The following is a 27298-nucleotide window of genomic DNA, read 5'->3' as shown; positions in this document are numbered from 1 at the left end:
CAGTGCAAGAGAAGAAAGGCCCGTGGTGGTCACTGTCAGGGCTCCAAGCCCACAGTTCCAATTGTAGGTGACCCCATGCAAAAGAAGAGAGACCCCCACCAATGATTAGTGTGAGTGTCAAGTCTGATGGTGACACACTCACACCTCAGGTGATCATGGAAGGATTTACCAACACTGTTATTGTCTGCTGAGAGCAGCACAGGCCTCTCAAGACATTCCAAGCTGGAATTTCCTCAACGGAACAGGAAAGGAGGCTGGATTAGGGCTTTAAAATGATCTGATGGTGGGGTCGGAGGGGGTGTTTCTACTCACGAGAAGGAGCTTGTGTGATTTAAACCTCACACTGGCATCAAATAAGGGAGCTTCCATGGTTTCTTACTAGATTTCCCATGTGTGGGGCAAAAGGAGGAGGAAGAATAAACCTTAATTCATCAGCAGCGAGGCACCAAAAGTAGGACCTGACACTTTGTTCTTTCTAGCAGCTTAAGAAAATGAGTGAAAAAGAGAGATGTGTCTACTATGTGTGAAAAGCAAACAGATCTAAAGAAAATAAAAGTTTTTATTACGGTAAGCACATAATAAAAAGAAAGAGAAGAGTGAATGAGACAGGCAGAGGTGCTGAATCAATGTCCTGGGTGGGGCCTTTTCGTTATCCACAGTCATCAGTTTGTTCTGAAGGTCTCAGGTCAGCTTCCTGCTTTAAAATATCACAGGCCATTTTGTTAGTAAAAACTCTTATAGGATATCCAAGTAGTTTCCATTTGGCATTCTTTTTACTTTGGCATCCTACAATCAGATGAAGTCTCTGAATTTAATCTTCAGTTGTAAGCAATATTTTAAAAATACCTACAATCTATAGATTAGGGAAACTGAGACTATATTTCTTATCATGCCATGCCAAGCAGGCTGGAAAGCATAGTTTGGGTAAAGATGAGAGACTGACACTCCCAAGAAGGGGTTGGGCAGAAGCTTTATGCTGAACGTGTTGGCTAAAATGACATAACCAGGTTATGTGAGGCCACTGATGTTCACGGAGGTGGTGCTGATACATGCACACTGAACAAACATGCATGTAGCATATGAGCCCTGTTCACTCACCAGTGGTGACTGAGCATTTAAATTCATTACAGACAGGCCCTATGTGCAAATGTCAGAAGCAGAGGCAACAGTGTGCAGCTCTGTAAACGGCCAGGAGCCAGGCCATGGTGAGTGGTCTCTCATCAGGAAAGCCCTGATATCAGCCGTCTCTAATCAAAGTTGGATTATGGCTTGTGTGTTCAGAGGGCCGTCTTATCAGGGATGGGCTGTAAATTGTCTTCATATATTTTGTCTCCAGTGCCAGTGCTGCATTCGGGATTACTCAGGAGAAAAAAGGTTTAATTGAGCTTCTCTTAAAATCAACATTTTGAATTCTTTGGTCATCGCATACTTAATATGTCATGCTGTTTGATTCTATTGCTGAGAGTTAATGTACATTTGGGGGTTGCAACCTGCTCTTCATACTTCCAGAATCACTCTCTGCTCTCTCTTTCTTTAGGCTTAACCTGTCTCTTCTTATTATTTTTGAATTCATTCTGGATTTTGATGAATATCTATCTCCCTTAGAAATGCAGGAATATAATGTAAGCATTAAAATTTTGGATTTTGGTTCTTGTTCACTTCCAGTGTTGACTCTGTAAGAGTTCCTGTCTGCGATGCCAGGGAATCTATTGCGCTTGGAAATGGTGGTTTTAGTAGGATGTACTGGACCTGTAAGTGGGATTCCTACTCGCCTCCCAAGGTCCTAGATAGTGGAGGCCTCAGGAACTGTTTCATTTGGAAATGCATTTGTTTCTGAGATTTGTGTTGGGCTGTTAAGTCTACCTTCTATGTTAGTAGGTGGCCTTATAGGATTTGAGCTGACTGGGCTGAGTAGAAGCAGATGAGTACATGCTTGATATCTGTGCAACAGGAGAAGCTCTGTTGCCCCCAGCAAGGGATGGGCTGGCTCCTATGAAGTGCACAGTGACCTGAGTTCCCTCCTCAGCCCCTGAGAAGGGCAATCTGCTGGATACACACGTGGGAGCCACTGAGCCTGGTAAGCAAAACATCAGCTTCTGATGGAAATGGCCAGGTGGAGGGGCAATCTACTCAGTGGGATTTATTTGCTACACAGTTTTAGTGTTTTCAGGCCTTTTCCAAATTCCAGCCATTAGTAGTAACATACTGAGTATGTGGAGTAGGCTCTCGTGGTCTTTTGCGGGGCTGGAATCACAGAAGCGCATTGAGAAGTTAATCTTCATTTTCACCTGGCTGTACACTGCGGTAGCGGCTTTGTATTTCTCTAATGCAGTTTGAAATACTAGGTTAGGCAGGTGGCGCCTTGCAAGAGCTGGCTATGGGGGCAGTAGAAGGATTTACGCTTTACCAGTGGTTAGCGGGAATTTGTCACGTTCCAGATCTTAGAGAAAATACTGTTAGTTATTTCTCATTCAGTCTGATAGTACCTGACAGTCTCTCGATTATAACTTTTATTTTGTCGAGATGTGTTCTTTCTATACCCATTTTTTATGTTTTTTTTTTCATGAAAGGATGTTGAGTTTCATCAAATGCGTTTTCAACATCAACTGAAAAAATATTATAAGTGGATTAGGATCTAAGCGTAAAACCTAAAACTATAAAAAACTCTGGATAATAACATAGGAAATACAGTTTAGGACATAAGAACTGACAAATGCTTTATAATGAAAATGCTAGAAGCGGTTGCAACAAAATCGAAAATTGACAAATGGGACCTAAGTCAATTAAAGAGCTTCTGTATATCAAAAATCCCATCAACAGAGTAAACAGGCAACCTATAGAATGGGAAATAAAATATTTACAACCCTATAGGTCTGACAAAGGTCCAATATCAATATATACATGGAACTTTAACATTCAAGAAATAAAAAGTGACCAAGGGACATGAAAAGACACTTCAAAAAAGACCTACATGTGGCCAACAAGCATATAGGCAAAATATACTGAATATCCTGTCATTAAAATACACATCAAAACCATTGAGGAGTACTTATGCATGATTAGAATGGACAATCTTAAAAACAGTTTTAAGACTGCAGAAAAATTTATACTTTACTTCTGGTGCAGAGAGATATCATTGGTTCCAGCCATTGTAGAAAGCAGTGTGGTGATGCCTCAAATCAAACAGAGAAGTTTGTTTGGGCTGTAAATCCTACAACTGGACAGATACTAAAGGAATATAAACATGTATTAAGGTTCATTTAAACTCTATTCACATGCTTTATAGACTGTGAATTACAAATCCCCATCACTTTGCTTAAGATAAGTGCAGAAAATTATGCACACATACAGCCATGGAGCCACTATGCCATTTCAAGAAAAGATGAAAATTGTAAATAGCTTTGGCAGAATATGATGGAACTGGCAGTCATTACTCTTAGCAAACTAATTCAGGAATGGAAAACCAGATGTCCATAATATTCTCCTTATTTGTTGGAATAAATAAAGGAAATGTTCTTCGAAGCGGGAGTGTTTCCTTATTCAATAGGTCATTTCATAAAATTAAATTGTTCAACGAGTTGCTGATAATCATTTAAATATTCTGTTCATATAGACAACCCCTTATCCTCCAAAATCAGCTAGAGAACTATATTTATCAGTGGGATTATAGGATAATAAATATCTGAATAGTAGAATATGAAGAAGGATATGGATGGTTTTTGAATTCAATGGGCACATAACTGTAGGAGACACTATGTCCCCTGAAAAAGTTATTTGGGCTTTAAAGAGATAAGTAATATTTCCTACGTTGTGTTTGTGACTTGGAAGTGGTGGATTGAAGGGTGTGGTAGGTGCACAGACCAAGCAGATCAGAAATCAACATGTAAAGATGATGATCTATGGACATGATCCTAAAACCGCCTGTAAATCACTCTATTTAGGTGGAAATAAACTTACAACTTTCACTTAAAAGCCTGATTATTAAGTAGTATTTTGCATTTCAGGTTCATCAAGCTTCATTCCTATTTCCTAACAGCCTTTGATTCCTACTGTCAATGGGAGGGAAATCTCAGAACTTAATCACACATGGAGAGAGGCAGAATCATACTTAAAGGTCTCTTCCAATTGAAAGGGCCTTTACACAGGAGGTCTCAGGACCCTCAAGGAAAGTGCACAGAAGTCTGTCAGTGGAACAGCAGATCTCAGAAATCTCCATGGGCCCTGCTGGACACTCATGTGGGATAACTGGTGGCCACATTTTCCATGTTACCAGTGAGCTCTGACTGTTCCTAATGGGACCAGAATGGAGTCAAGGTGCCTTCTCAATGTCTGAGACAGCGATGGTCCCAGAAACAACCCAGGTAATCTCTATGCCAGCAAAATGTGGGTTCACAGTGAGGAGCATATCCTGGGTTGGGGCATGTTCTTCAGTGTGAGGAGTGCTGTCCACAGAAAGCTTAGAAATGGGGCAGGGGATGCATTTCTTTGAGCAGGCTTGGTCTCTCAGCATCCCACTCTTACCCAGTTGATGTGGCATCTGTGTTTTCTTTCTCATCCTGGTTCAGGCTTTGAGCGTTGAAATACCCTGCCTCATGAATATGCAAATAACCTGAGGTCACCTGAGATAAATATAAATATATTGGTGCCCTGAGAGCATCACATAACAACCACATCCTCCTCTAAAGAAGCCCCTGGGAGCACAGCTCATCACCATGGACTGGACCTGGAGGCTCCTCTTTGTGGTGGCAGCAGCTACAGGTAAGGGGCTTCCTAGTCCCAAAGCTAAGGAAGGGATCCTGGTTTAGTTAAATAGGGTTTTGTTCACTCATGTGTCCTCTCCACAGGTGCCCAGTCCCAGGTCCAGCTGGTGCAGTCCGGGGCTGAGGTGAAGAAGCCTGGGGCCTCAGTGAAGCTCTCCTGCAAGGCTTCTGGATTCACCTTCATCAGCTATGCTATCAGCTGGGTGCGACAGGCCCCTGGACAAGGGCTTGAGTGGATGGGAGAGATCATCCCTGCATTTGGCATAGCAGACTACGCACAGAAGTTCCAGGGCAGAGTCACAATTACCGCCGACACGTCCACGAGCACAGCCTACATGGAGCTGAGCAGCCTGAGATCTGAGGACACGGCCGTGTATTACTGTGCGAGAGACACAGTGTGAAAACCACATCCTGAGAGTGTCAGAAACGCTGAGGGAGGAGGCAGCTGTGCGGGGCTGAGGAGATGACAGGGGTTATTAAGTTTAAGGCTGTTTACAAAATGGGTTATACATTCGAGAAAAAAAAGAACAATAGAAGCAAGTACATCCTCTAATTTTAAGATAAATATTCCATTCAAGAATAATCATATGAGCCAAATTCACAGAGTGGAAAAGGCCACACTCAATAAAGTTGATATAAACATTCCATGAAGGTGCTACTGTGAATAAATTTTCCAATGACATGAATACATGATTTGCAACAAGGTTATTTGATCACGTGGTGAGACTAAGAATGATTCTTAAAACGTGGCAAAAATTTATTTCAAATGTTTCTGTCACTCCTTCTCATAAAGTTTATTTTAGAGCAGTTTTAGGATTACAAAGAAATTGAATAGAAGGTGTGAGAATTCCCACTAATCCCTGCCCTACACAGGCACAGCCTCCTCCACCACGACCATCCTGCCCCACAGGCAAAAATCTGTTACAATGGATCAATCTCCAAGGACACTTGGTTCTTTCTTTTTCTGGTGATGCTCTAATATAACAAACGTAAAATATTTCAGAGCACTACAGGTTTTTTCAGTGCTTTCTAGAACTGATATTAGTTAGAGAGAAGGCTACTACTATTTGAAGTCTTTCTTCAAAAATCCAGAAAATATAGCATCCTTTAATGAGAATTGGAGACCCTGGCAATGAGAGACTCCATGTAGAATGCCCTAGAGTTGGATTAGGTACACTGCAAGCTCTTGGGTGGTGGGTCTGAATAACGTGGTTTGTGCAGCAAATGCAAACACATTTACAGGACCCAGGTAGGAACAAAAGCTTCCCTTTTCAAAGGGACTGTGCACCCGAAGGAGCCCTCACAGAGGTGGGCACTGCTCACCCTTGATGAGTACATATTTTCCAGAGGCATGATCACGATTGGTCTTGTGGGTAAAGAGCACCACTCTGAGCAAGTCCATCTACTTGCTTAATGGGCGCTCCAACCCCATGGAGGAGGTGCACTCTGTGAATGACAAGATGCACACAAACCTCCTCGCTCAGTGTTATTCACTACCACACTCAGAAAAATCCTGGGCTCCAGAAGGGATTGCTCTGCCTGCCAAGACATCAAACCAGGAGGCAAGGAGTTTATTACCTGAGTGATTATACTGCCCAGGCTCACACGTTTCAGGAAGATTAGCTCAGAAATCTTTACCAGTGACAGAGGGCAGTGGTGGGTGAGGGGTGACAGGACAGCCTCAGGGCATTTACACATGAGGAGGGCTCCCTCCCCCATTCAGGCTCCTCCAAGGGCGGCTGCACACCAGGAACTCACAGAAGGATCAAGGAGAATTCCGCAAAGGAATTGCCCTGCTCTTGATTGCCTAGAGGGGAAAGAATAAATGTGAAAAAGAGCCCACAGCTCTGAGTAGCGATAACTAGGCATTCGTTCATAGAAAACTCTTTTTCTGGAAGCTTGTGAAAGGTCTTGAAATACCACCGATTAGCTGAGGACAAACATTTTAAACCTCAGCCTTCCACAAAGAGTTCAAACAGGCTGGATGTGTCCTTCTATGGATGATCTTCCCAGCCCCTTCCTCTTCCCAGCTCTGTCCCTAATGGCTCTCTGTGTAAACAGTTCTCATCAGTGGAATGTGGACAGTAAGTGAAGGTCTTCAATTTTCTTTCACACATCTTCTGTGTAGTCATGTTATTTTTCACCTGAGGTTTAAGAAACTCACTGCCATGCAGCACCTGGCAACAAAATCTCTTGTATGGACAAAACAGTAAAAGCAAAAAGGCGCACCCACCAGGGCTGAGCATCCGGTGTTGCTGACGAGGCGGCCACCAGGAGGGTGGCGATCCTCCCTCACAATCCTGTATTCAGAGCACATTGCCTGAGTGATTTCATTAACCTTCCCAGGAGAATCAGCTGAAAACTGCTTGTCAATTCTCCATGCAGATATAACCCTATCCCGCTTTCCCTGAAGAAACAAGAGCTGAATGCTGAATACACACACCAGATAATACGATTTTTGCTGGTTTACCAAGTTTGTATTTATCTTCTAATTTTCTGAGTTATGTGGATCACTCTACATATTTCTCTCATGGGTGTGACCAGCCTTCTGGGTGTCAAATATAATTGACTTTCTTTGTATAAATGTCAACACAAACTCCTGTCGTTTTCTGTGCTCACTGACAAGTCTCAACTCACACAAGGTGTGTCTTTATTAGTTGTTTTCATTATCTCTACTTGAAAGCTTCCCCCTTCACCATGCCCATGTTATGTTACTTGTACAGGTAATTTACTGTTAGTTTTAAATTTTACTGTTGCTGACTTTAATTAAACAAGCAGGCAATAGTTTAGAATAGAAAACAATGTAAAGTAAAAGTACATGCAGTAATATTTGATATAAGTAAGCAGGCAGCTGAAAGCCAGGGAAATCCACTCTGCTGTGTGAAAGGGTATGGAGACCTCATAGTATGATGATCTTCTGCAGTTTAATCCACACTGCTACATAAGTGACAGCATCCACTCTCTTTATATCAGAGCTTTCCCTGATATGTGCAATGAAGACTGAGCCCAGATACCTCCAACCAGACTGACCAGCACCTCTTACCAAGTGCCTGAACTGACAGCGATAGATAGCACATTTGTCTAACAAAATAAATTCACACTCTAAGGATACCCACCAGTCATATGGAGACAATTTGAAAAAATTAAAGCCCAAACCTGATAGGTAGTGATTTATACTTAGAAGAATTAACTTTTATCTCCACGTGCTTTTTAATCATAGAGAAGCTTCTAGTGCCACTGTCCAAGTTACTGGATATCTTATTCCTAGAATGAGACACTGCATAATGTGTTCTGACATGAGGGAATGTAGCTATAGTTAAGGGATAGGAGATGTGATCACAGGAACATGAGTCTGAGATCCAGCAGTTCTTGCTCCTTCACACTTGCCCAGAAACAAAGACCCCAGTAGAACAATGGAAGGGCTGACTTAAGTCTCCACAGTCTGATGTGAGATAAACACTAAGCATTTTGTGCCACTGTTTTATAGTAGGAAATTTAATCTCTAAAGATGGCCCATTTTGGGGATAGTTCTATTCTCCAGGATGTGTAAATATCCCCAAACAGAGAGTGGCGAGGAGCAACAACTCTATTTTTTAAAGTGAGTTTCTAGGACTATAAATATCTTAATAGTGATGATATAAAGGATAGGGATGGTTTTTACTAATTGATTGGATACAGAATTGTGGGAGTCACTCTATTCCTATGAATAAAAAATTCAGATTTCAATGTTAAGTAATGTTGCCTACATTGTGCATTTGACAGGGCAGTGATGGATCTGAGAGTGTGGCAGGTGCACAGACCCAGTGAGTCAGAAACCAATATGTGAAGATGAGGATCTATGGATATGAATTGAAAGTATATAAACATTTCATGAAATTCTATTAAATGTGGGAGGAAATAAAACCTAAACTTATTCCAAACACAAATTCCTTGACAATTATTTTGGGAGTAGTGAATTCATAAAGAACTCCCAACTTATCTTCCATCTTCTGATTCTTATTCTCTGTGAGATGAGAAAATCAGCTCTACTTATGCATCACAGGGCAAATCTGTAAACCGAGAGCGTTTCTATTGAAGATCCTGGGGGATCAGAACACCAGGCAGGTGCTGGAGACACTGTTTCAGGAGCACCCAGATGATCTCAGAGGGACCTGATGGACACTCACGTGGGACATCAGCAGTCACTTTCTCAGAGTCACCAGTGAGCAATGGCTGGTGCCTGATGGGACTAGGATGAGGTCAAGGCACCTTCTCAGTGTCATGGAGAGTGATGGTTCCAGAAATCATCCAGGTGGTCGTTATGCTAATCAAATATGGGTTCGCAGTGAGGAGCATGTCCTCTGGGTGCTTGCTCTTCAGTGAAAGGATGCCTGGCCACTGAAAGTTTGTAAGTGGAGCAGGGCATGCATTTCCTCAAGGAGGATTAGGGCTTGGAGTGTCAGCATCCCACTCTTGTAAGGCTGATGTGTCATTTGCCTCCCCATTTTTATCCTGAAATGCTCTGTCTCATGAATATGCAAATAACCTGAGGTCCACTGGGGTAAATATGGATATGTCGCAGCCCTGAGAATATCACCCAGAAACCACATCCCTCAGCTAGAGAAGCCCCAGGCAGCACAGCTCCTCACCATGGACTGGATTTGGAGGATCCGCTTCTTGGTGGGAGCAGCGGGACTAGGGTAAGGGGCTCCCTAGTCCCAGTGATGAGGAGGGGATTAAGTCCAGTCAAGGGGGCTTTTATCAACTCCTGTATCCTCCCCACAGGTGCCCATTCCCAGGTCCAGCTGGTGCAGTCAGGGGCTGAGGTGGAGAAGCCTGGGGAGCCTCAATGAAGGTCTCCTGTAAGGCTTCGGGCCTGTCACCAACTACTTTATGCAGTGGGTGCGACAGGCCCCTGGACAAGGGCTTGAGTGATGGGATGGGTCTACCTTGGAATGGTAACACAAACTATGTGCAGAAGTTCCAGGGCAGAGTCACCATGACCAGGGACGTGTCAACAAACACAGCCTGCCTACCCATGGAGCTAGGTAGCCTGAGATCTGAGACATGGCTGTGTATTACTGTGAGAGAGACACAGTGTGAGAACCCATATCCTGAGAGTGTCAGAAACCCCAGGGAGAAAACAGCTGTGCTAGCATGCAGAGAATGACAAAGATGATTAGATTGAACTTTCTTCTTGAAGATGGCATTAAGTCATTGAAGAAAAGGAAAAATATAAATGTGTATTTGAAAAATTTTAATTATTTGAGAGATTGTTCATACAGCATTTATTCTGTAAGAGAATTTCAGGGATTTGAGAATGAATCAAATTAACAGATCTGATAAAGAACTTCCTCTGAACAAATCTTTGTAAACATCAATTTCTGAATCAGCGTTGTAAATATTCTAGAACAGAAACACAAGTTCACAGTCTACTTTTTATCTCCATTTAAAAATATCAAAAATCTCATTTTGTGCTTGTACAATTTTTAATTTCCCCATCATCAATGCATGATAGTTCTTGGTCTCCCGCATTCATATTGCCATTTATCACTATGAGAATTGTGTGTTTTAACCATGCTAATAGGTGAGTAATGGTATCTAATTTTTATTTAAGTGCACATGTTCCTAATATATATATTTTTGGTGAGATGCCTCTCCTGAGAGTTGGTTAATTTTTAATTGCATTTCTTTTGATGAGTTGTAAGTTTACTTGCATATTGGCTATAAAAGTCATTTAACAAATTAAAAGGAATTCATTTTATAAATATGACTTTATAGTTATTTTCTCAGGTCTGTGGCTGTCTTTTACTCCCTTATCAGTGGTCATTGCAGAAAATGTGTGTGTGTGTGTGTGCACACACTTAGATAAAAAGCATAAAGAAGTATTCATCCATAGATAATGTCTTTGGCATTATATCTGAAATCTCATTATAAAATACACTAATAGTGATTATTTTTTTCCATGTCTCTAATCTCAGGACACAATCAACTCATGAGTGTTTAAGCTTCACCTACTTGATCGGAGGACTCTCCACCTGAGATATTTGGAATGCTTCTGCAGGGATATGTGCTATTCATTATTTCTCTGTTGGTCATCTTTTTGGTGAGTCTGCTCTATGCATGGACTGGAGTGCAGTGGCGGATCTCAGGCGGCAAGCTCTACCTTGCTCGAGTTCTGCCATTCTCCTGCCTCAGCCTCCCGAGTAGCTGGGACTACAGGCGCCCTTAACTCACCCGGCTAGTTTTTGTATTTTTATTAGAACCAGGGTTTTCGGTGTTAGCCAGGATAGTCTCACGATCTGACCTCGTGATCCACCGATCTACCGGCCTCCCAAAGTGCTGGGATTACAGGCTTGAGCCACCGCGCCCGGCCTATTTAGTCATCTATTAATATCCGTATTGGTGTATGGATGTCTATTTCATTCTCTGAAGAAGATTCATGCTATAGTATTCATTTTATTGTTCAAATCATCACAGTTTTATTAGGTGCTGGGAGCCAATTTATTTTGGATCCTGCATCCTTACAAGTTCCACCTATCATCCTTTGTTTTGAACACTTCCTTCCCTGTGTCCTGGCATTACAATACATTCTAAGGACGTTTTATATATTACCTTTTTCGGACATAGAATCAGCCGTTTTTCTAAAGACTGCTTATTTCTGATGTTAAAGAATAGTATTAAAACAAGAAATTGTAATACCGGGTATGTGTGTTGTTAATGTGGTAGAGGTACTCTTACGACCTTTCAACCAACTGACCTAGTAAATGGCCATGTTTATATGAACCCATATTTGTGGACACATCGAAACTTTTATGCATCTACTCTTCTGTAACTTTATTACATTCAAAATGAGAAAACACTGGCCTCTCCACCCAAATGTGTTACCACATGGACCTTGCTAGCCCTCCTTTATTGACTGTCCATAACCACCCACAGCAAAGTGAGGATCCCCATCCCACTTAGCTGCACAATTTCAGGACACATGCACAGTAGTATCAGAAATGTAAAGCTGTATCCTTGTGGGAACATGTTTATCTACTAGAATATAGTCCTTATGTGCAGTGTCTTTACACTTTTAACTTATAGAATTTCCTCATTTTCAAAATTCTTTAGGTCAGCGATTTCATTTCCCACATTCTTCAGCGAAGTTATTTCAATGACACTGTATAATTTGATTTATTTGAAATTCTGTAAGAGCCAAAACTATAGTCAAGGAAACGTATAGAAGATATTCTAGGCATTTAGAGAGTGGGTATAAAATAAGTTTAAAAGACACTGTTTAACAAAACTAAAACTATTTTTATTGATATGCAATGGTTGAGACATGACACAATTTGTCTAAGCACGTAATTTTGTGATGGAAAACATAAATCTAAATAAATACAATTTAAAAAGTTCATTAACCCCAGGATCAAATGCAGATTGTATAAAATAATAACTTACTTGGTAAGTGTAGGGATGTCATGAGATGCACGCAACAAAGATTAAAGTAATTTTCCACATTGCATATACCATGTTTCCATTCATTAAAGACACTTTATTTAAAAAATCAATTATCTACTTGACCAGGATCCCTGGAGGATCCTCTTCTTGGTGCCGAGATCACACCACTGCACTCCAGCCTGGTGACAGAATGAGACTGTGTCTCAAAAAAATTTAAAAAAATTCAAAAAAGCAATAAAATGTGGTACATATACACTATGGAATATTACGTAGCCATAAAACCAAATGAGATCATGTCCTTTGCAGGGGCAAGGATGGAGCTGGAGGCCATTACACTTAGCAAACTAATGCTGGTGCAGAAAACCAAATAATGCATTTTCTCACTTATAAGTGGGAGCTAAATGATGAGAACACATGGAACAGAGAGGGGAACAAGGCACACTGGGCCTAACAGAGGGCAGAGAGTGGGAGGAGAGAGATGACCAGGAAAAATAACTAATGGACACTAGGCTTAATACCGGGGTGATGAACTAATCTGTACAACAAACCCTCAAGGCACACGTTTACTTATGTAAAACTGCACATCCTGCACATATACCCCTGAACTTAAAATAAAATATAAAATGAAGTAAATTAAATGTTTGTTCAAAACTATCAGAGACTTAAATAAGAAAATCCTGTATTATTTTTGCTATTTATGTATCAGCCAGTATTTGGAAATGTATTATCTTATACTTACATATTTTCAATTTTAAAAAATGACGAATTTTGTGGTCTAGTGGATGGTCTATCCTTGGGAATGATCCACGTGCTTAGGAAAAGGTTGGGTACTCTGTAGCCATTGAGTGAAATGTTCCATCAATATCCATTACGTCCATTTGGTCTGTCATGTAGATTTCATCTAAGATTTCATTGTTAATTTTCTGTCTGGAAAATCTGTCTAATGCTGAGAGTGCGGTGTTAAAGTCTCAGCTATTATTGTATTAGGGTCTATGTCTCTGTTTAGCTCTAATAATATTCGCTTGGTATAGCTGGGTGCTCCAGTGTTGGGTCCATATGTATGTATGTTTATAACCCTAAGTCAACAAAGGTTGCAGCCCTGTTCTCCCTGTCACTGCCTCAGTTCAGCACAGCTGCCTCCTCCCTCAGGGTTTCTGACTCCCCTGGGATGTGGGTTGCCACACTGTTTCTCTCAAACAGCAATACACAGCCATGTCCTCATCCTTTAGGCTGCTGATCTGCAGATATGCTGTGCTGACAGAGGTGTCCACGGAGAAGACAAACCATCCTGTGAAGCCCTGGGCAAACACTGGGTTCCCAGTGTTGGTGTTGATCCATCCTATCTATTCAAGCCCTTGTCCAGGGGCCTGTCGCACCCAGTTCATAACATAGCTAGTGAAGGTGTAACCAGAAGCCTTGCAGGAGAACTTCACTGAGGCCCCAGGCTGCTTCATCTGAGGCCCAGACTGCACCAGCTGCACCTGGGAGTGAGCACCTGTGCAGAGGACACAGGAGTGCAAGAAGTCTCACTTGACTGGCCTAGTTTCTTCCTCAGGCCTGGGACTGGGGACTTTCTTACCCGTTGCCACTGCCACCAGGTTTTTTCTTCCTGGCAAGCAAATAGCCCAGGATTATTTTCTTTCATTGGTTGAGAAAGACTTTACCCAAACTTCAGCTCAGTTCAGGCATGCACTGTCCCTGAATGGGCAGCTCCTAGGTGGGCAGAAGCAGGCAAATGGTGTGTGTCCATAGGACCCGGAGCCTCTCTCTCCTTGGATTAGGCCACCTCCTCAGGATTACAGGGCTCTTCAATTTTCTCAACATGCTGTTGTACCAGATAAGCACAAAAACACTTAATTTCATTATGCTTCGTGTTTTCAAAATTATTTCAAAAATAAAAGTAATAATTTTAACAGTAAACATATTACAACTAACTATACATGAGATCCTTCCTCCTGTGCTTCAACATTTCTTCTCAGGACTTTGTATGCATTAATATTTTCAGTTTTTTTCTGAGATGGAATGCTGATGTCTCCTTAACTACCAAATTATTCTTTTTGTTTTTATTATACTTTACGTTCTAGGAATTGCAATGTACTGCTTGATACAGGTTTGTTACATATGTATGCATGTGCCATGTTGGTGTATACCATCAGCTCAGCACCCATCAACTTGTCATTTACATCCAGGCAGCATAACTCCTAATGCATGATCCGTCCTAATCTTCCCCATAGCTAGGCCCCAGTTATTGTGTGATGTCCCCTTCTCGAGTCAAGTGATCTCATTGTTTCAGTTCCACCAGTGGGTGAGAACATCACGGTGTTTGGTTTTCTGTTCTTGTGGGTTTGCTTCCCAGGAATGATGGTTTCCAGCTGCATCCATGTCCCTACAAAGGGACACAGACTCATCCTTTGTTGGCTGCATATATTCCATGGTGTATATAGACCACATTTTTCTTAATCCAGTCTTTGATGGACATTTGGGTTGATTCAAGTCTTTGCTATTGTGAATAGTGCCACTTGTGAACATCTTGATGGCCACACGTGTCTTTATACTTAGCTGATTGCAATCCTTTGGGTATATACCCAGTAATGAGATGGCTGGAGTCCTTATGGTACATCAGTTCTAGATCCTTGAGGAGTCTCATACTGTTTTCATAATGGTTGAACTAGTTTTACAGTCCCACCAACAGTGTAAAGTATTTCCTATTTCTCCACATCCTCTCCAGCACCTGTTGTTTCCTGACTTTTTAATGGTGTCAAATTCTAACTGGTGTGAGATGAGTATCTCATTGTAGTTTTGATTTGCATTTCTCCTGATGGCCAGTGATGATGAGCATTTTTCATGTGTCCATTGGCTGTATGAATGTCTTCTTTTTGAGAAGTATCTGTATTCATATCCTTTTGCCCACTTTTGATGGGGTTGTTTGTTTTTCTTGCAAATTTGTTTGAGTTCTTTGTAGAGTTCTGGATATTAGCCCTTTGTCAGATGAGTGGGTGCAATAATTTACTCCCGATGCACCAGGTTACCTATTCACTCTGATGAGTAGTTTCTTTGCTGTGCAGCTCTTTAGTTCAGTTAGATCCATTTCAATTTTGGCACATTTAGTTGCTTTTGGTGTTTTAGACTTGGGAGTCCTTGCCCATGCCTATGTCCTGAATAGTATTACCTAGGTTTTCTTATAGGAGTTTCATGGTATTAGGTCTAACATTTGATCTCTAATCCTGTTGCCTTGCTTTTGGGTGCAGACTGCTGTACTGGCAATGAGGGGAGGCTTTCCATGGGCAGCCGGACCCTCCTGGCCCAGGTGTGGATATATAATCTCCTGGTGTTTCGTTTGCCTAAGACTTCCTTGTGAAATTTTTGTGGGGTAGGAGTTACCCAATTTTCCAGGTATTTATGTGTCTCATTCCCCTGGCTGGGAAAAGGGTTCCCTTCCCTCAGGCTTCCCAGGTGAGGAGATGCCTTGCCCTGTGTCTCTCCTATGGCCTGTGTAATGGCAATGGCTGTGCTCTCCAATTGCCAAAATAGTCACTTTCCTCTAAAAGTGGATGGAACCAGGCAGCACCTCCCAGGATGCGGAGGAAATACATAAATAATCCACACACATGACTGCACAGCATCTGCCATGTGTATCTGGGTGAAACAGGGACTGGGAACCTCCTTCCCCTATTTCCCCGGTATACATGCACGCCTGCCACCCCACCCCAGGCGCGCACTACTTTGAGCACTTTCCCCACAGTGGGGCTGCGCCAGAAATCCATCGCCATCCTGCTACACAGCCATCGTGATATATCAGGCATGAACTTCCCAGGCAGGCCTCTTGGTGTCATGCTGTTGTGCTTCCCCAGGGTGGAACCTCTGAAATAAGTGGAATAGTGTTGCACTGAAAGAGATTTGGTAGGGCGGCTGCAGCTGAGAATAACGTCAATTCATGGGAGGCGTCACAATCACTATACTAGTGATCACTGAATTTATTTTACAGCACTAAGGAACTTCAGACCTTCCCATCAGCGATCTGATGGTGCGCATGTTTCATAACTACAGGCGTGTCGCTTGAGGGGCTTGGCTACTCAATGGATAAATCCAATCAATTGGTAGACATGATAAATAAAGGCGTGTTGCCGTATGCCAGTCGCGCCGTGGAATCCCAGGCGCCGCTGGCGCAATCCGGACGATGCCTACAAGGCGGCGCTGGAGGTGAATCGTGCATAAATGTGGTTGGTTTTATTTGAGGGGTTTCCTCTGAGCAGCAGCTGATAAAGTTTGCAGGAGAGAGGAAATTTAGGAGGTGGAAGAAGCTGACCACTTGATGGCCAAGGCAAGACCCAGGAGAACATGGAGCCCTGGTGATCTGTCGAGAACCCCGGGCGTGGAGCCCCATCTTCTTCTCCGGCATCCAGTGTCAACCGGACGGACGATGGAAAGGCCTCTCACGCCGCTGCAGCCGACCGGCACCTGCAGTCTGGGAACCACAAGAAAGCTGAAGGTGACCTGGGCGCGAAGCTGCCACCGGAAGGAAGAAGGCGGAGATGGGCGGCTGCAGGCCGAGGGGAAGGGCGCCCGGCTGCCGCGGTACTGCTGCAGGAGTGGCGGCCAGCCAGCGGAGCAGAGAAGAGCCCGTGAGATCCTAGAGAAAAGAGAGAAGAACAGCAGCTGAAGAGAGAGGAGGATGGAGAGCTGGAGGCGAACTCCGAGAACAGGAAGCAAGGCTGGAAAGATCTCGGGAAACAAAGTGAACTCACCTCAGCTTTGGAGTCAGAAGCTGGCAGCCAGTTGTCTCTGAGAAGATGGAGGCGGCAGAGAGAGGATCAAAACCTGGAACACAAAGCGCGTTCCCTAAAGACAGACGCTGAGGAGAGTAAATCCCGACAGCGCCCCCTGGAGGTGGAGGTGAAGAGCTTCCTGGAAGTGCTGGACGGGAAGATCCACGACTTGCATGACTTCCGCCCAGGCCTCCTAAGCCGGGCACAGACAACCAGGGATGGCCCAGGCGCAGGTCCCCGCTTGTGAGTCCCAAGTGTGTGTGGGAGACCAGATGGCGCTAGGACGTTCCCTGTGTGCGTTGCTTCTATAAATGGAGGGATAGTTTGTCGTGTTTCCAAACCAGTTGTGCCGTCCACTCACTCCTTTCCAGAAATCTCCTCTCGGCCGGGCACAGTGTCTCATGCCTGTAATCCCAGCACTTTGGGAGGCTGAGGTGGGCGGATCACTAGGTCAGGAGACTCAGACCATTTTGGCCTACATGGTGAAACCCCATCTGTACTAAAATACAAAAACTAGTGGGGCATGGTGGCATGCGCCTGTAGTCCCAGCTACTTGGGATACTGATGTAGGGGAATCACTTGAACCAGGAGGCGAAGTTGCAGTGAGCCGGGATCGCACCACTGTCCCCTCCAGCCTGGGCGACAGAGACCGACTCCGTTTCAAAACAAACAAAACAAAACAAAAACAGAAATTTCCACTCGCTTCTCTGGCCTTGTGAGGGTGTGGACAACTGGAAGATTCTGACTCAAGAATCCAGAACTAGGTCTCCCTTACATATTTACACAGTCAGGCCAGCCATGTTTACATCTTTCATAAGGGTTTTTGCAATCATCTGAATTGAAAAAAAGCATTTTCTAATCCAAATATTTATATTCTTTACACCAAGCCATCAGGCTCTTTTTATCAAATAGCATTCAGATTATTTGAATGTCCACCAGGCGCCAGCCCTGGGGAGCATAGAGAGAACATTCCTCTCTGTCAACATCGAGAGGCTTTAAAACAACTGTTTAGTGGAGACTTATCAAAAGACGTAAAACAGGTTTCTGGTTGGTGCATTTTCTGGCCTGGGAATTTCTGGCATCCAAGATATTACCCCCTGGCCCCCAGTTTGTATGGTTGCGACAATGTTCCTTTTCTTGGTTTTAATTTCTGAGCAGATGATTGTTGTGTGGGAACAGCACACAGTGAGGTTGCCTAGCATAATGCCTGGCACAAAGTAAATGCTTAATAAATATTTGTGTGGCTCACGCCTGTAATCCCAGCACTTGAGGAGACTGAGGCAGACAGATCACCTGAGGTCAGGAGTTTGAGACCAGCCTGACCATGGCTGAAGAAACCCCGCCTCTACTAAAAATACCAAAAAAAATTAGCCGGGCGTGCTGGTGCATGCCTTTTATCCCAGCTACTCGGGAGGCTAAGGCAGGAGAATCGCTTGAAACTGGGAGGCGGAGGTTGCGGTCAGTGGAGATCGTGCCATTGCACTCCAGCCTGGGCAACAAGAGCGAAATTTCGTCTCAAAAAAAAAAAATATTTTTTTCCAAAACCCCACTCAAAACCAGGGTATTATTAGAGGTGTAATAGTTGGACCAAAATTGAAAATACATTCAGTTTAGTTCATGTGCTCTCAAATATACTTTTTTCTTTTAAAATTGTTCTCAGTTGTAATATTACACAAAATATTAGTAATTTATACTAATGACACAGGTTATAATACTGTATACAAAATTTGGTGACATCTGATTGGAAAAAATACATGTTCTCCGTACCTTGACTATTTTTTCCTTCTCTATGAAATGTATGACTTCCTGTATGTCTGGTCTAGCGTTGATGAGTTCCCTTAGTATTTGTTTGTCTGAGACATGCTTTATTTCTCCTTCATTTATGAAGCTTTGTCTAGCAGTGTAGAAAAAGTATTCTTGACACATTTTTTTATTTAAGAAGTTTGAAATCAGGACTCCAATCTCTTCTATCTGATCAGGTTTATGCTGAGAAATACACCATTAGTGTAGTAAGATTTCTTATAGGTTATCAGAACCTTTTACTAATTTTAGAATTATTTTCTTCCTATTGACTTTAGATACTCTGACACTTATAGATAATGGTGACTTCTGTTTTCCAATGCAATGTTCTGGAGTTTTATGGGCCTCTTTTATCTGTATGTGTAAATCTCTAGAAAGACTAGGAATTGTTTTTCAATTATTTCCTCAAATAAGTTCTCCAAACTATTTACTTTTTTATTTATTCAGGAAAATCTATGACTCGGTGGTTCAGTTGTTTGACATAATCCTCTACTTTCAAATCGGTTTATTTTGAATTTTTTTCTTTATCTTTATCTTACTGGGTTAAATTGAAATACCTGTCTTTAAGCTGTGATGCTTTCCCCAAATTTAATATAGTCTATTGTTAACATTTTAAGCTGTAAATTGTAATTAATTTGATATTTTTTTTATTTCCAGAGTTCACTTTAAAAAATCAAACTCTTAAGTAACTCCTAAATTGGTGTTCTGATTTTTGTGTGTTTGTTCCCAACTTTCGATTGGATTTCATTGAGGTTTTTAAAAATCAGTGTTTTTAATTCTTTAACTGAGATTTCAAATATATTATTTTGTGTAGAGTCTTATTGCTGGAGAGTTAATACAATTTGGCAGGGGGTGTTGTAAAACTCCGTTTTTTATATACTTCCAGAAGTGTTTCTCTGTTTCTTTCTCATAGGATAAATTCTCTCTTCCCATGATTTTTGAATTTACTTTAGTTTTAATGAAAACTATTTTCCCCTTTAGAATACAAACACAATGTATATTGTGTGGGTCTTTTGATTTTGGTTCTTGGTTTTCTCAGTGGCAAAGACTCTGTAAGAGTTCCTTGCCTATAGACAGCCTTTATTTTGTGGCTTTCTGAAATGATGTTTGTAGTAATGATACTGGGCCTGTGAGCAGGCTCACTGCCTCCTGCAGGGCTCAGATAGTGGAGGCATCAGGGCTCAGACAGTGGAGGCATAAGGAAGCATTTCTCATTTCCCAGTGCTATGTGTTTGTGTCAGCAGATTTTGTATTGCATTGTGCAGTTCAACCTTCAAGTTAGTAGGTGGTCCTTACAGAGGTGAGCTAACTATGGCAGAAGAAGATGAGTACATGTTTGATATCTGTGTAGGGGGAGAAGCGTTCTACTACCTCAGGCAATGGACTGGCCTGTGGAAAGCATAGGGGTCTGAGTTCTCTGCTCATTTCCTGAGAGAGGGACAAAGCTGGATAGAGATAAACCACTTATCCTTGCAGGTTAAGTTCACTATCAAGTGTTATACACTTGTGATAGCAGATTTTGTATTAGATTTTACCCATCAACATCAGAACAGGACTGGTGCTTGCAGGTAAGACCCAGCTGTGATGGTAGTAAAAGTGTTTATGCTTTTCCAAAAAAAATTACTTATAGTTTATTGTGAATATATTGTAAGTCTATGTAATTATGGGGTACATGTGATACTTTGATATAGGCATGCGATGTGTAATAATCTCATCATAGTAAATGGAGTACCTGTCCCCTGAAGCATTTGTCTTTGGTGTTTCAAGAACTCCAATTACACTCTTTTAGTTAGTTAAACTGTAAACATTAAATTATTATTGACTATAATCACTTTGTTGTGCTGTCAGCTGATGGTCTCATTCATTCTTTCTAAATCCATTTTGTACTCATTAACAGCCTACACTTTTTTCACATCTCCCCCATTATCCCCCACAGCCTCAGAGAACTATCCTTCTACTCCAACTCTGTGAGTTCAATGGTTTTCTTTCTATGAAATATAATTTTCTATTCTGTTCTGTGTATGATATTGTCCTAGCAATCCTGTACATACCTACATAGATGTCTATGTTTTATGAATTATTCTCTGTAGATAAAAATTTATCTGATAGAGATAGATTATTTATTATATAATTCACCAAACTAATGTCAAATGCCCAAGCTGCAATACCACAAACTCTAAGGTATGTTCATGCAATTCAATGAAGGAGAAAGTCTTTCAGACACAGGTGCACCTGAAATGATATAAATATGTAGGTAAGGACTCTGGGCTTATAAATATGTAGGTAAGGACTCTGGGCTTGAGTGTCCTTTGTCCAGCCATGTTTCAGAAGTGTGACCTGTCAGGGAAGAACCAGAGTTCCTTTTGTGCTCTCATAGAGGGAGGGCTCTCACAGATGTCCTCTTTGTTCCCAGGAAAGGCACTGCACTAATCTTGATGATGAGACTATGTTCCTGTGCTGACTCTATTATAGTTTTTGATCAAATTGTCACTGTGATCCCCTAATCTACATCTATTCACACAGAAGTGTGTAATGGTCAGGCCACATTCTCTCAAGCATCACACATTGAGACAGTTGGAGATACATTCCACTACCTTTCTCCTGAGATTGCAGACAGAATCCCAAACTTCAAACGGTCACAAAAAGGGAAGGTCTCAGATATGTTTACATGCACTCTCTGGGACAGATATATTCCTCTAACCATGATGGATATTCTGAATTACTACAAACATTGCATGGATGTAGGTTTGTATAAATTCACTGTGATGAGTATATTTAACTGCTGCCCTAATGTTTTTGAATGGAGATTTGACAATTTAGATAACCTGGATGTTTGGTTGGTTTCATATAAATCTTCACGGGTAGAACAGCATTGAACCTATTCCAAAATCTGTCCTTGATCCATGATCACACTCATCTCCCAGACCAGCTCCTTCAGCACATCTCCCTACCTGGAAGAAGAGGACTCTGGGCTTGGTGAGGGGAGGCCCCAGGAAGAGAACTGAGTTCTCAGAGGGCACAGCCAGCATCCTCCTCTCAGGGTGAGCCCCAAAGCCTCGGACCTCCCTCATCCCTTTTCACCTCTCCATACAAAGGCACCACCCACATGCAAATCCTCACTTAGGCACCCACAGGAAACCACCACACATTTCCTTAAATTCAGGGTCCAGCTCACATGGGAAATGCTCTCTGAGAGTCACGGACATCCTGTGCAAGAACATGAAGCACCTGTGGTTCTTCCTCCTCCTGGTGGCAGCTCCCAGATGTGAGTGTCTCGGGGATGCAGATATGACGGTATGGGAGGCTGTCTCTGATCCCAGGGCTCACTGTGGGTCTCTCTGTTCACAGGGGTCCTGTCCCAGGTGCAGCTGCAGGAGTCGGGCCCAGGAGTGGTGAAGCCTTCGGAGACCCTGTCCCTCACCTGCGCTGTCTCTGGTGGCTCTATCAGCAGTGGTTATGGCTGGAGCTGGATCCGCCAAGCCCCAGGGAAGGGACTGGAGTGGATTGGGTATATCTATGGTGGTAGTGATAGCACCAACTACAACCCCTCCCTCAAGAGTCGAGTCACCATTTCAAAAGACACGTCCAAGAACCAGTTCTCCCTGAAGCTGAGCTCTGTGACCGCCGCGGACACGGCCGTGTATTACTGTGCGAGAGACACAGTGAGGGGAGGTGAGTGTGAGCCCAGACACAAACCTCCCTGCAGGGAGGCGGAGGGGGCGGGCGCAGGTGCCGCTCAGGACCAGCAGGGGGCGCGCGGGGCCCACAGAGCAGGAGGCCGGGTCAGGAGCAGGTGCAGGGAGGGCGGGGCTTCCTCATCTGCTCAGTGCTCTCCCTCCTCACCAGCACCTCAGCTGTCCCCAGGGCTCCTCTTTCTTTGATATCTGTGGTTCTGCTTCCTCACATTCTTCTGCCAGAAAAGAAAGGAGGAAGGCACATTTTCCTCTTACAATTGAGGTTTCAACAATTACTAGGAACTTTCCTACAAGTTCCTGCATGGCCCATTATTCCTTAGTGATTAAAAATATATATATTCTAATGCTTCTCACCATCTCTTGGTTTGTGTCATCAATTGAATTGTGCCCTCTTTGAAATTCATATGCTGAAACCTTAAGTTCAATGGATCTATATTGGAATTTTAATGATACAATTAAGGTTAAAGGTGGTCAGAAGTGTGAGAACCTAATGCAATAGACGTGCTGTCTTTATAAGAAGAGGAAGAGACACCAGAGACCTCTCACTTTTCACGTGCACGCAGAGAAGAGGCCATGTGGAGACCCAGTGTATTAGAAGGTGCCCCAGTGCATGCCAGGAAGAAGCTGCACCAAGAACCAACCCTGCCAGCACCTTGATCTTCAACATTCAGACTTCAGAATTGTAAGAAAATCAATATTTGTTGATTAAGCCACTCACTCCGTGTTGTCTTCTTATGAAGACCCAGACAGACTAATACCACATAACTCATATGTTAGCGCTGTCCCCTGGATGGAGAATCAGCCTCCTGAGGCTGGGCACATCTCTCAGATTTCTACATAAAGTAGGCAAAAAATAGTAGCTGTGATATAAAAACTTGTCATGTCCCTGTTGACCAATTTCTGGGCAAAGTGTTTTAATGAAGCCCTTGGGGCTTTGTCACAAAAGTTGTCTTTTATCTTTTCTGACGACCTAACTAATGGACAATGGGTACCAGCTGGATGGAGACTGACCACTGACCATCTTCTGCTGTCTCCTTAGTATGCCACAGAAAACCACACCAACATCACTCAATGTCTTCAACTTTCTAAATTTGCACTGAATCTATTGCTAAATGAGGAGTTACATGAGGTCTGAGTTTTGTTCCCTTCTTCCCAGTCTTCCTCAATTACCAAGGGCAGAAAAGACTTTCAGTGAAATTTGGCTGTCAATGCCCCCAACCCCACATCACTTTTTAAGGTCCAGGAACTTTATTTGGGGGATAGTGAAATACACTTTTAAATGGAAAGCCCTAAAGCACATACAACAGCTGAAGGAATGGCCACTGTGCACCTGAAGGCTGATGAGGCAGATGGTAGGGTCCCTTCCTCCAAGATGGTCCTGGGTGTGTGATGGTTGGATGCCTCATGCATATGGAATTAAGGACTGGACTGAATTAGAAACAAGGGCCATATCCCATAGGAAAACAAGAAAAGAACAGATGGGCATCCGTGAAGACAGGTAATTAAATTTGTTGAGTTTAAGATGAAATTTTTTTCCAAAGTTTTCAGTGTTCTTAGCTAAATATGAATCTTTTCAATGAACTGAGAATTAAAAGGATAATGGAGTTAGAAGATGAGAGAGAAAAAAGTCCTGAGAGAGCAGAAAGAAAATTCACACAAAACTGTCACATGGCAGAGGCCAGAATGGAGCTGATGCAACTATGTATTATTCTGCGGACCTGTTATTTAAAGCAGGTCCAATGGTGAAGAACTTCTTTAGTTTTTGCTTCTCTGAGAAAGGTCTTATCTGTCCTTTATTTTATAAAAAGATTTACATGATAAAGTTTCTTAGTTGGCAGACTTTTGTTTGTTTTTCATTCTTTTTCCCCCAGCAATTTGAATGCAGTCATGGGCCACCTAAGAATGATTCAGTCAGCAATAGACCACATATATGTTTGTGGCCACATAACATTGTAATACCGTATTTTCACTAAAGATGTTCCATATTTACATGTGTTTAGATAGAGAGATACTTACCACGATGTTTAAGTTCCCTACAGTGTTCAGTGCAGTGACACACTGCAGAGGTTAGTTGTCTGGAAACAGTGTGCTATTCCACAAAGCCTGTGCGTGGTAAGGTATTCCCTGTAGGTTTGTGTAAGTTCACCCTATGATGCTTGCACAATGATGACATTGACTAGAAATACATTTCTCAGAAGTAATCTCTTTCACTAAACCACACATCGTGGAATATAATTCCTCTCCATTCTGAACTGAAAACCTGCTGCTGAGAAATCTGCTAAATCTGCTCTTTTTCCTTCTGTTTTCAAAAACATTTCCTTTTAACAATGTGGTTTCAAACATCTCTGATTTTTCTCATTTGGTTTACGTTATTTAAAACTTACAGAGCTTCTTGGATGTAGATGAATATTGGCTTTTCCAGATTTAGAAAGTTTCTATGCTATTACTTCTTTGAATATTCTTTCCACCTCTCTCTCTCTCTCTCTCTCTCTCTCTCACACACACACACACACACACATCCTGTTCCTTCACTACCCTTTTTGTCCTATCTTTGCATAACTCCTCAATGCATAATTTAGATTTCAATGTGCTTCCTGACTCATAAGTCTTTAACTCTATTTTATTTCTTTCCTTTAAATTTTTCTTTTCTGTCTCTACTATTTCAATTGATCTTTCTTTGAGTTTACTGTTTCTTCTATTACTTGATCTAGTCTGGTCTAAAATCTTCTATTAAAATTTTTGGCTGACTTATTGTATTCTTCAGCATCAATATTTTTGTTTAGTCATCTTCTAAATGTTTTATCTCTATTAAAATCCTCACACTCTTCTTGCATGCTGCCACTAGCTCATTGAATGTGTTTCTAACATTTACTTTAAATTTTCTGCCAGGTAATCCGTATGCCTCCTTTTCATTGACGTTAGTTTCTGGACCTTTATGTTGTTCTTCTGTTTGGACCATGTTCCCCTGCTTCTTCATTTTTCTTGACTGTCTTTGTTGCTATCTGTTCATTACAACAAATGCCATCATACACTCTTCCAAGACGAGGATCATAGAGATCACCCTCACCAATCAGCCCAGAGACAGTAATTTTGGGTCTCTGAAACCTTCATAGTATTTAGACTTCTGACTGTTCTTAGTGGTCCCAGGTTTTAGAGGATGATAGACTGTGCCAGGACTCACAGGTAGGGGAGGTGGAAATTAGTTACTCAGGCAGCCCCTTGAAAAGTTGGACCACTGGACAAAGTTTTATTATTGAGGTATGATTCATCAAAATAATGTTAGTTCAAGCTTCTCTCAACCAGTCATTAAACCTTGAAATTTTATAATTTCTTACTTGGATCTGGGGTTTATTCTTTGAATATTTAGCTAAAATCACAAACTAATTTCAAGCTGCCTATTTGGCAAAACGCTCTGCTGCAGAATGTCCATTTTCCGTGTTGTCTCTTTTTGCATTAAATCTAAGTCTGTATTAGTCATGTATCTAGAATGCAGAAAAATGTCTAATAGTTCTTAATTTATTTAATTTGATGTGGTTTCCAGAAGATGTGAAAAACTCCTTTATTTATAAAATACCTGATTCCCCATTGGTCAATCGTTTCCTCTTTAATTTGCCTCTCTTCTCACATGATCTGTAATAAGCAAGGAGAAACGAAGACACGCCATCGAGAGTTTGCTTAGATCTCCCCTCAGCTGAATTTCTAAGTGTCAACTACTAATTCTAATTTCATCCATTCTAACATAATTAAGATAAATTCTATAGCAAGGTGCACATACTTTCCCGTTCTAATACGATGTTCATGACAGAAACAAAGCAGGTGTCTTCTCTGCAATGTGGTTACCTGAGGTCTGAGATGAGGGGTCACACAGGTATTTTCATGATATTTAAGGGTTTGGACAACAATCATGATAACAATGCTGAACAACACTGGGTCCTAACTGAAAGGTTAGAGATAAAGTTACTGCTGCTATTTTATATTAATACTTTATTAGAATGAAGCTCAGAGGAAGAGGTCACATCCTTGGTTACACAGTGAGGGGGAATGGAGCTGTGCTCTGCTCTTCACAGTACGCACAAGATCCCAGGCACGGGCCCAGGTTCCACTGACATGTGGCATCTACAGGGCAGTTCTCAGGGGATGATGTTAGGGCACCTGCTTCCTGGGGCAGGGCGCTTCCTTCTCTCAATGTGCACTTGCTCCTTCTGCAGGCTCTAAAGTGAGCACTTGTATTGCCATGATTTATACATGTTCTTTCCCCAATATGGAAAAATATTTATAAAATTTTCAATTTACTTTCTCCGATGCACACTGCATTAGCAGAAAGGAATAAATCACGTTTCTTATACTCTCATACACTCAAAGATTCCTGAAGGCAGAGCCGATGTGATGTACTCATAGGTGGATCTCTGCCCTTCAGAGGTGGCCTTGGTCTTCAAGCTTCAGCAATTCTGGGAAGCCAAGGACACCTCCATCTCCTGCTCCCTGCTCTGCAGCTCACCTGAGAACAGCTTTCTCATTGGAATGTCTTGTGTTTAAGGAATAAGAGTCACTATTTCAGGTTTGGGTGCCTGAGTGCACCTACTGGATCCAGCCCAGGATTGGAGACACTTTCCAGAACACATCACCTGAGACATGACCAGTCACACTGTTTTACTTGCACAATTTCAGCTTCCTCAGAAGAAAATTAAAATTGCTGAGACTTTTTCATAAACGTTGTGCCACGTCCTTTCTCTGTTTTCCTGCCTGTTCATTTATGTGAGACCAGGTGCTCCATCTATGTAATCAGGTTAGAACCCTGCCTCCAGTAACACATGAAGAGGACCTTTGGTTGTACTTTTGGGCTTTGCTCCAA

At 42.2% G+C, this 27298-nt stretch overlaps 2 gene segments (V, D, J or C); both read left to right on the top strand.

The window, feature by feature from the left end:
• The first annotated feature begins 4256 nt into the window (after window positions 1-4256).
• Window positions 4257-5446, top strand: LOC101024347. The segment is given in 2 exon segments: window positions 4257-4758; window positions 4845-5446. Coding segments are annotated over 2 exon segments (363 nt in total).
• Window positions 5447-21830: 16384 nt separating this feature from the next.
• LOC101020105 lies at window positions 21831-27157 on the top strand. The segment is given in 3 exon segments: window positions 21875-22016; window positions 22100-22423; window positions 22946-22977. Coding segments are annotated over 3 exon segments (387 nt in total).
• The last annotated feature ends 141 nt before the right edge of the window (window positions 27158-27298 follow it).

This window comes from Papio anubis, unplaced genomic scaffold (genome assembly GCF_008728515.1).
Source record: "Papio anubis isolate 15944 unplaced genomic scaffold, Panubis1.0 scaffold1025, whole genome shotgun sequence".
Classification (NCBI taxonomy): Eukaryota; Metazoa; Chordata; class Mammalia; order Primates; family Cercopithecidae; genus Papio; species Papio anubis.
Note: the sequence above shows the minus strand (reverse complement) of the source record. Positions and strands in the feature narration are given on the sequence as shown.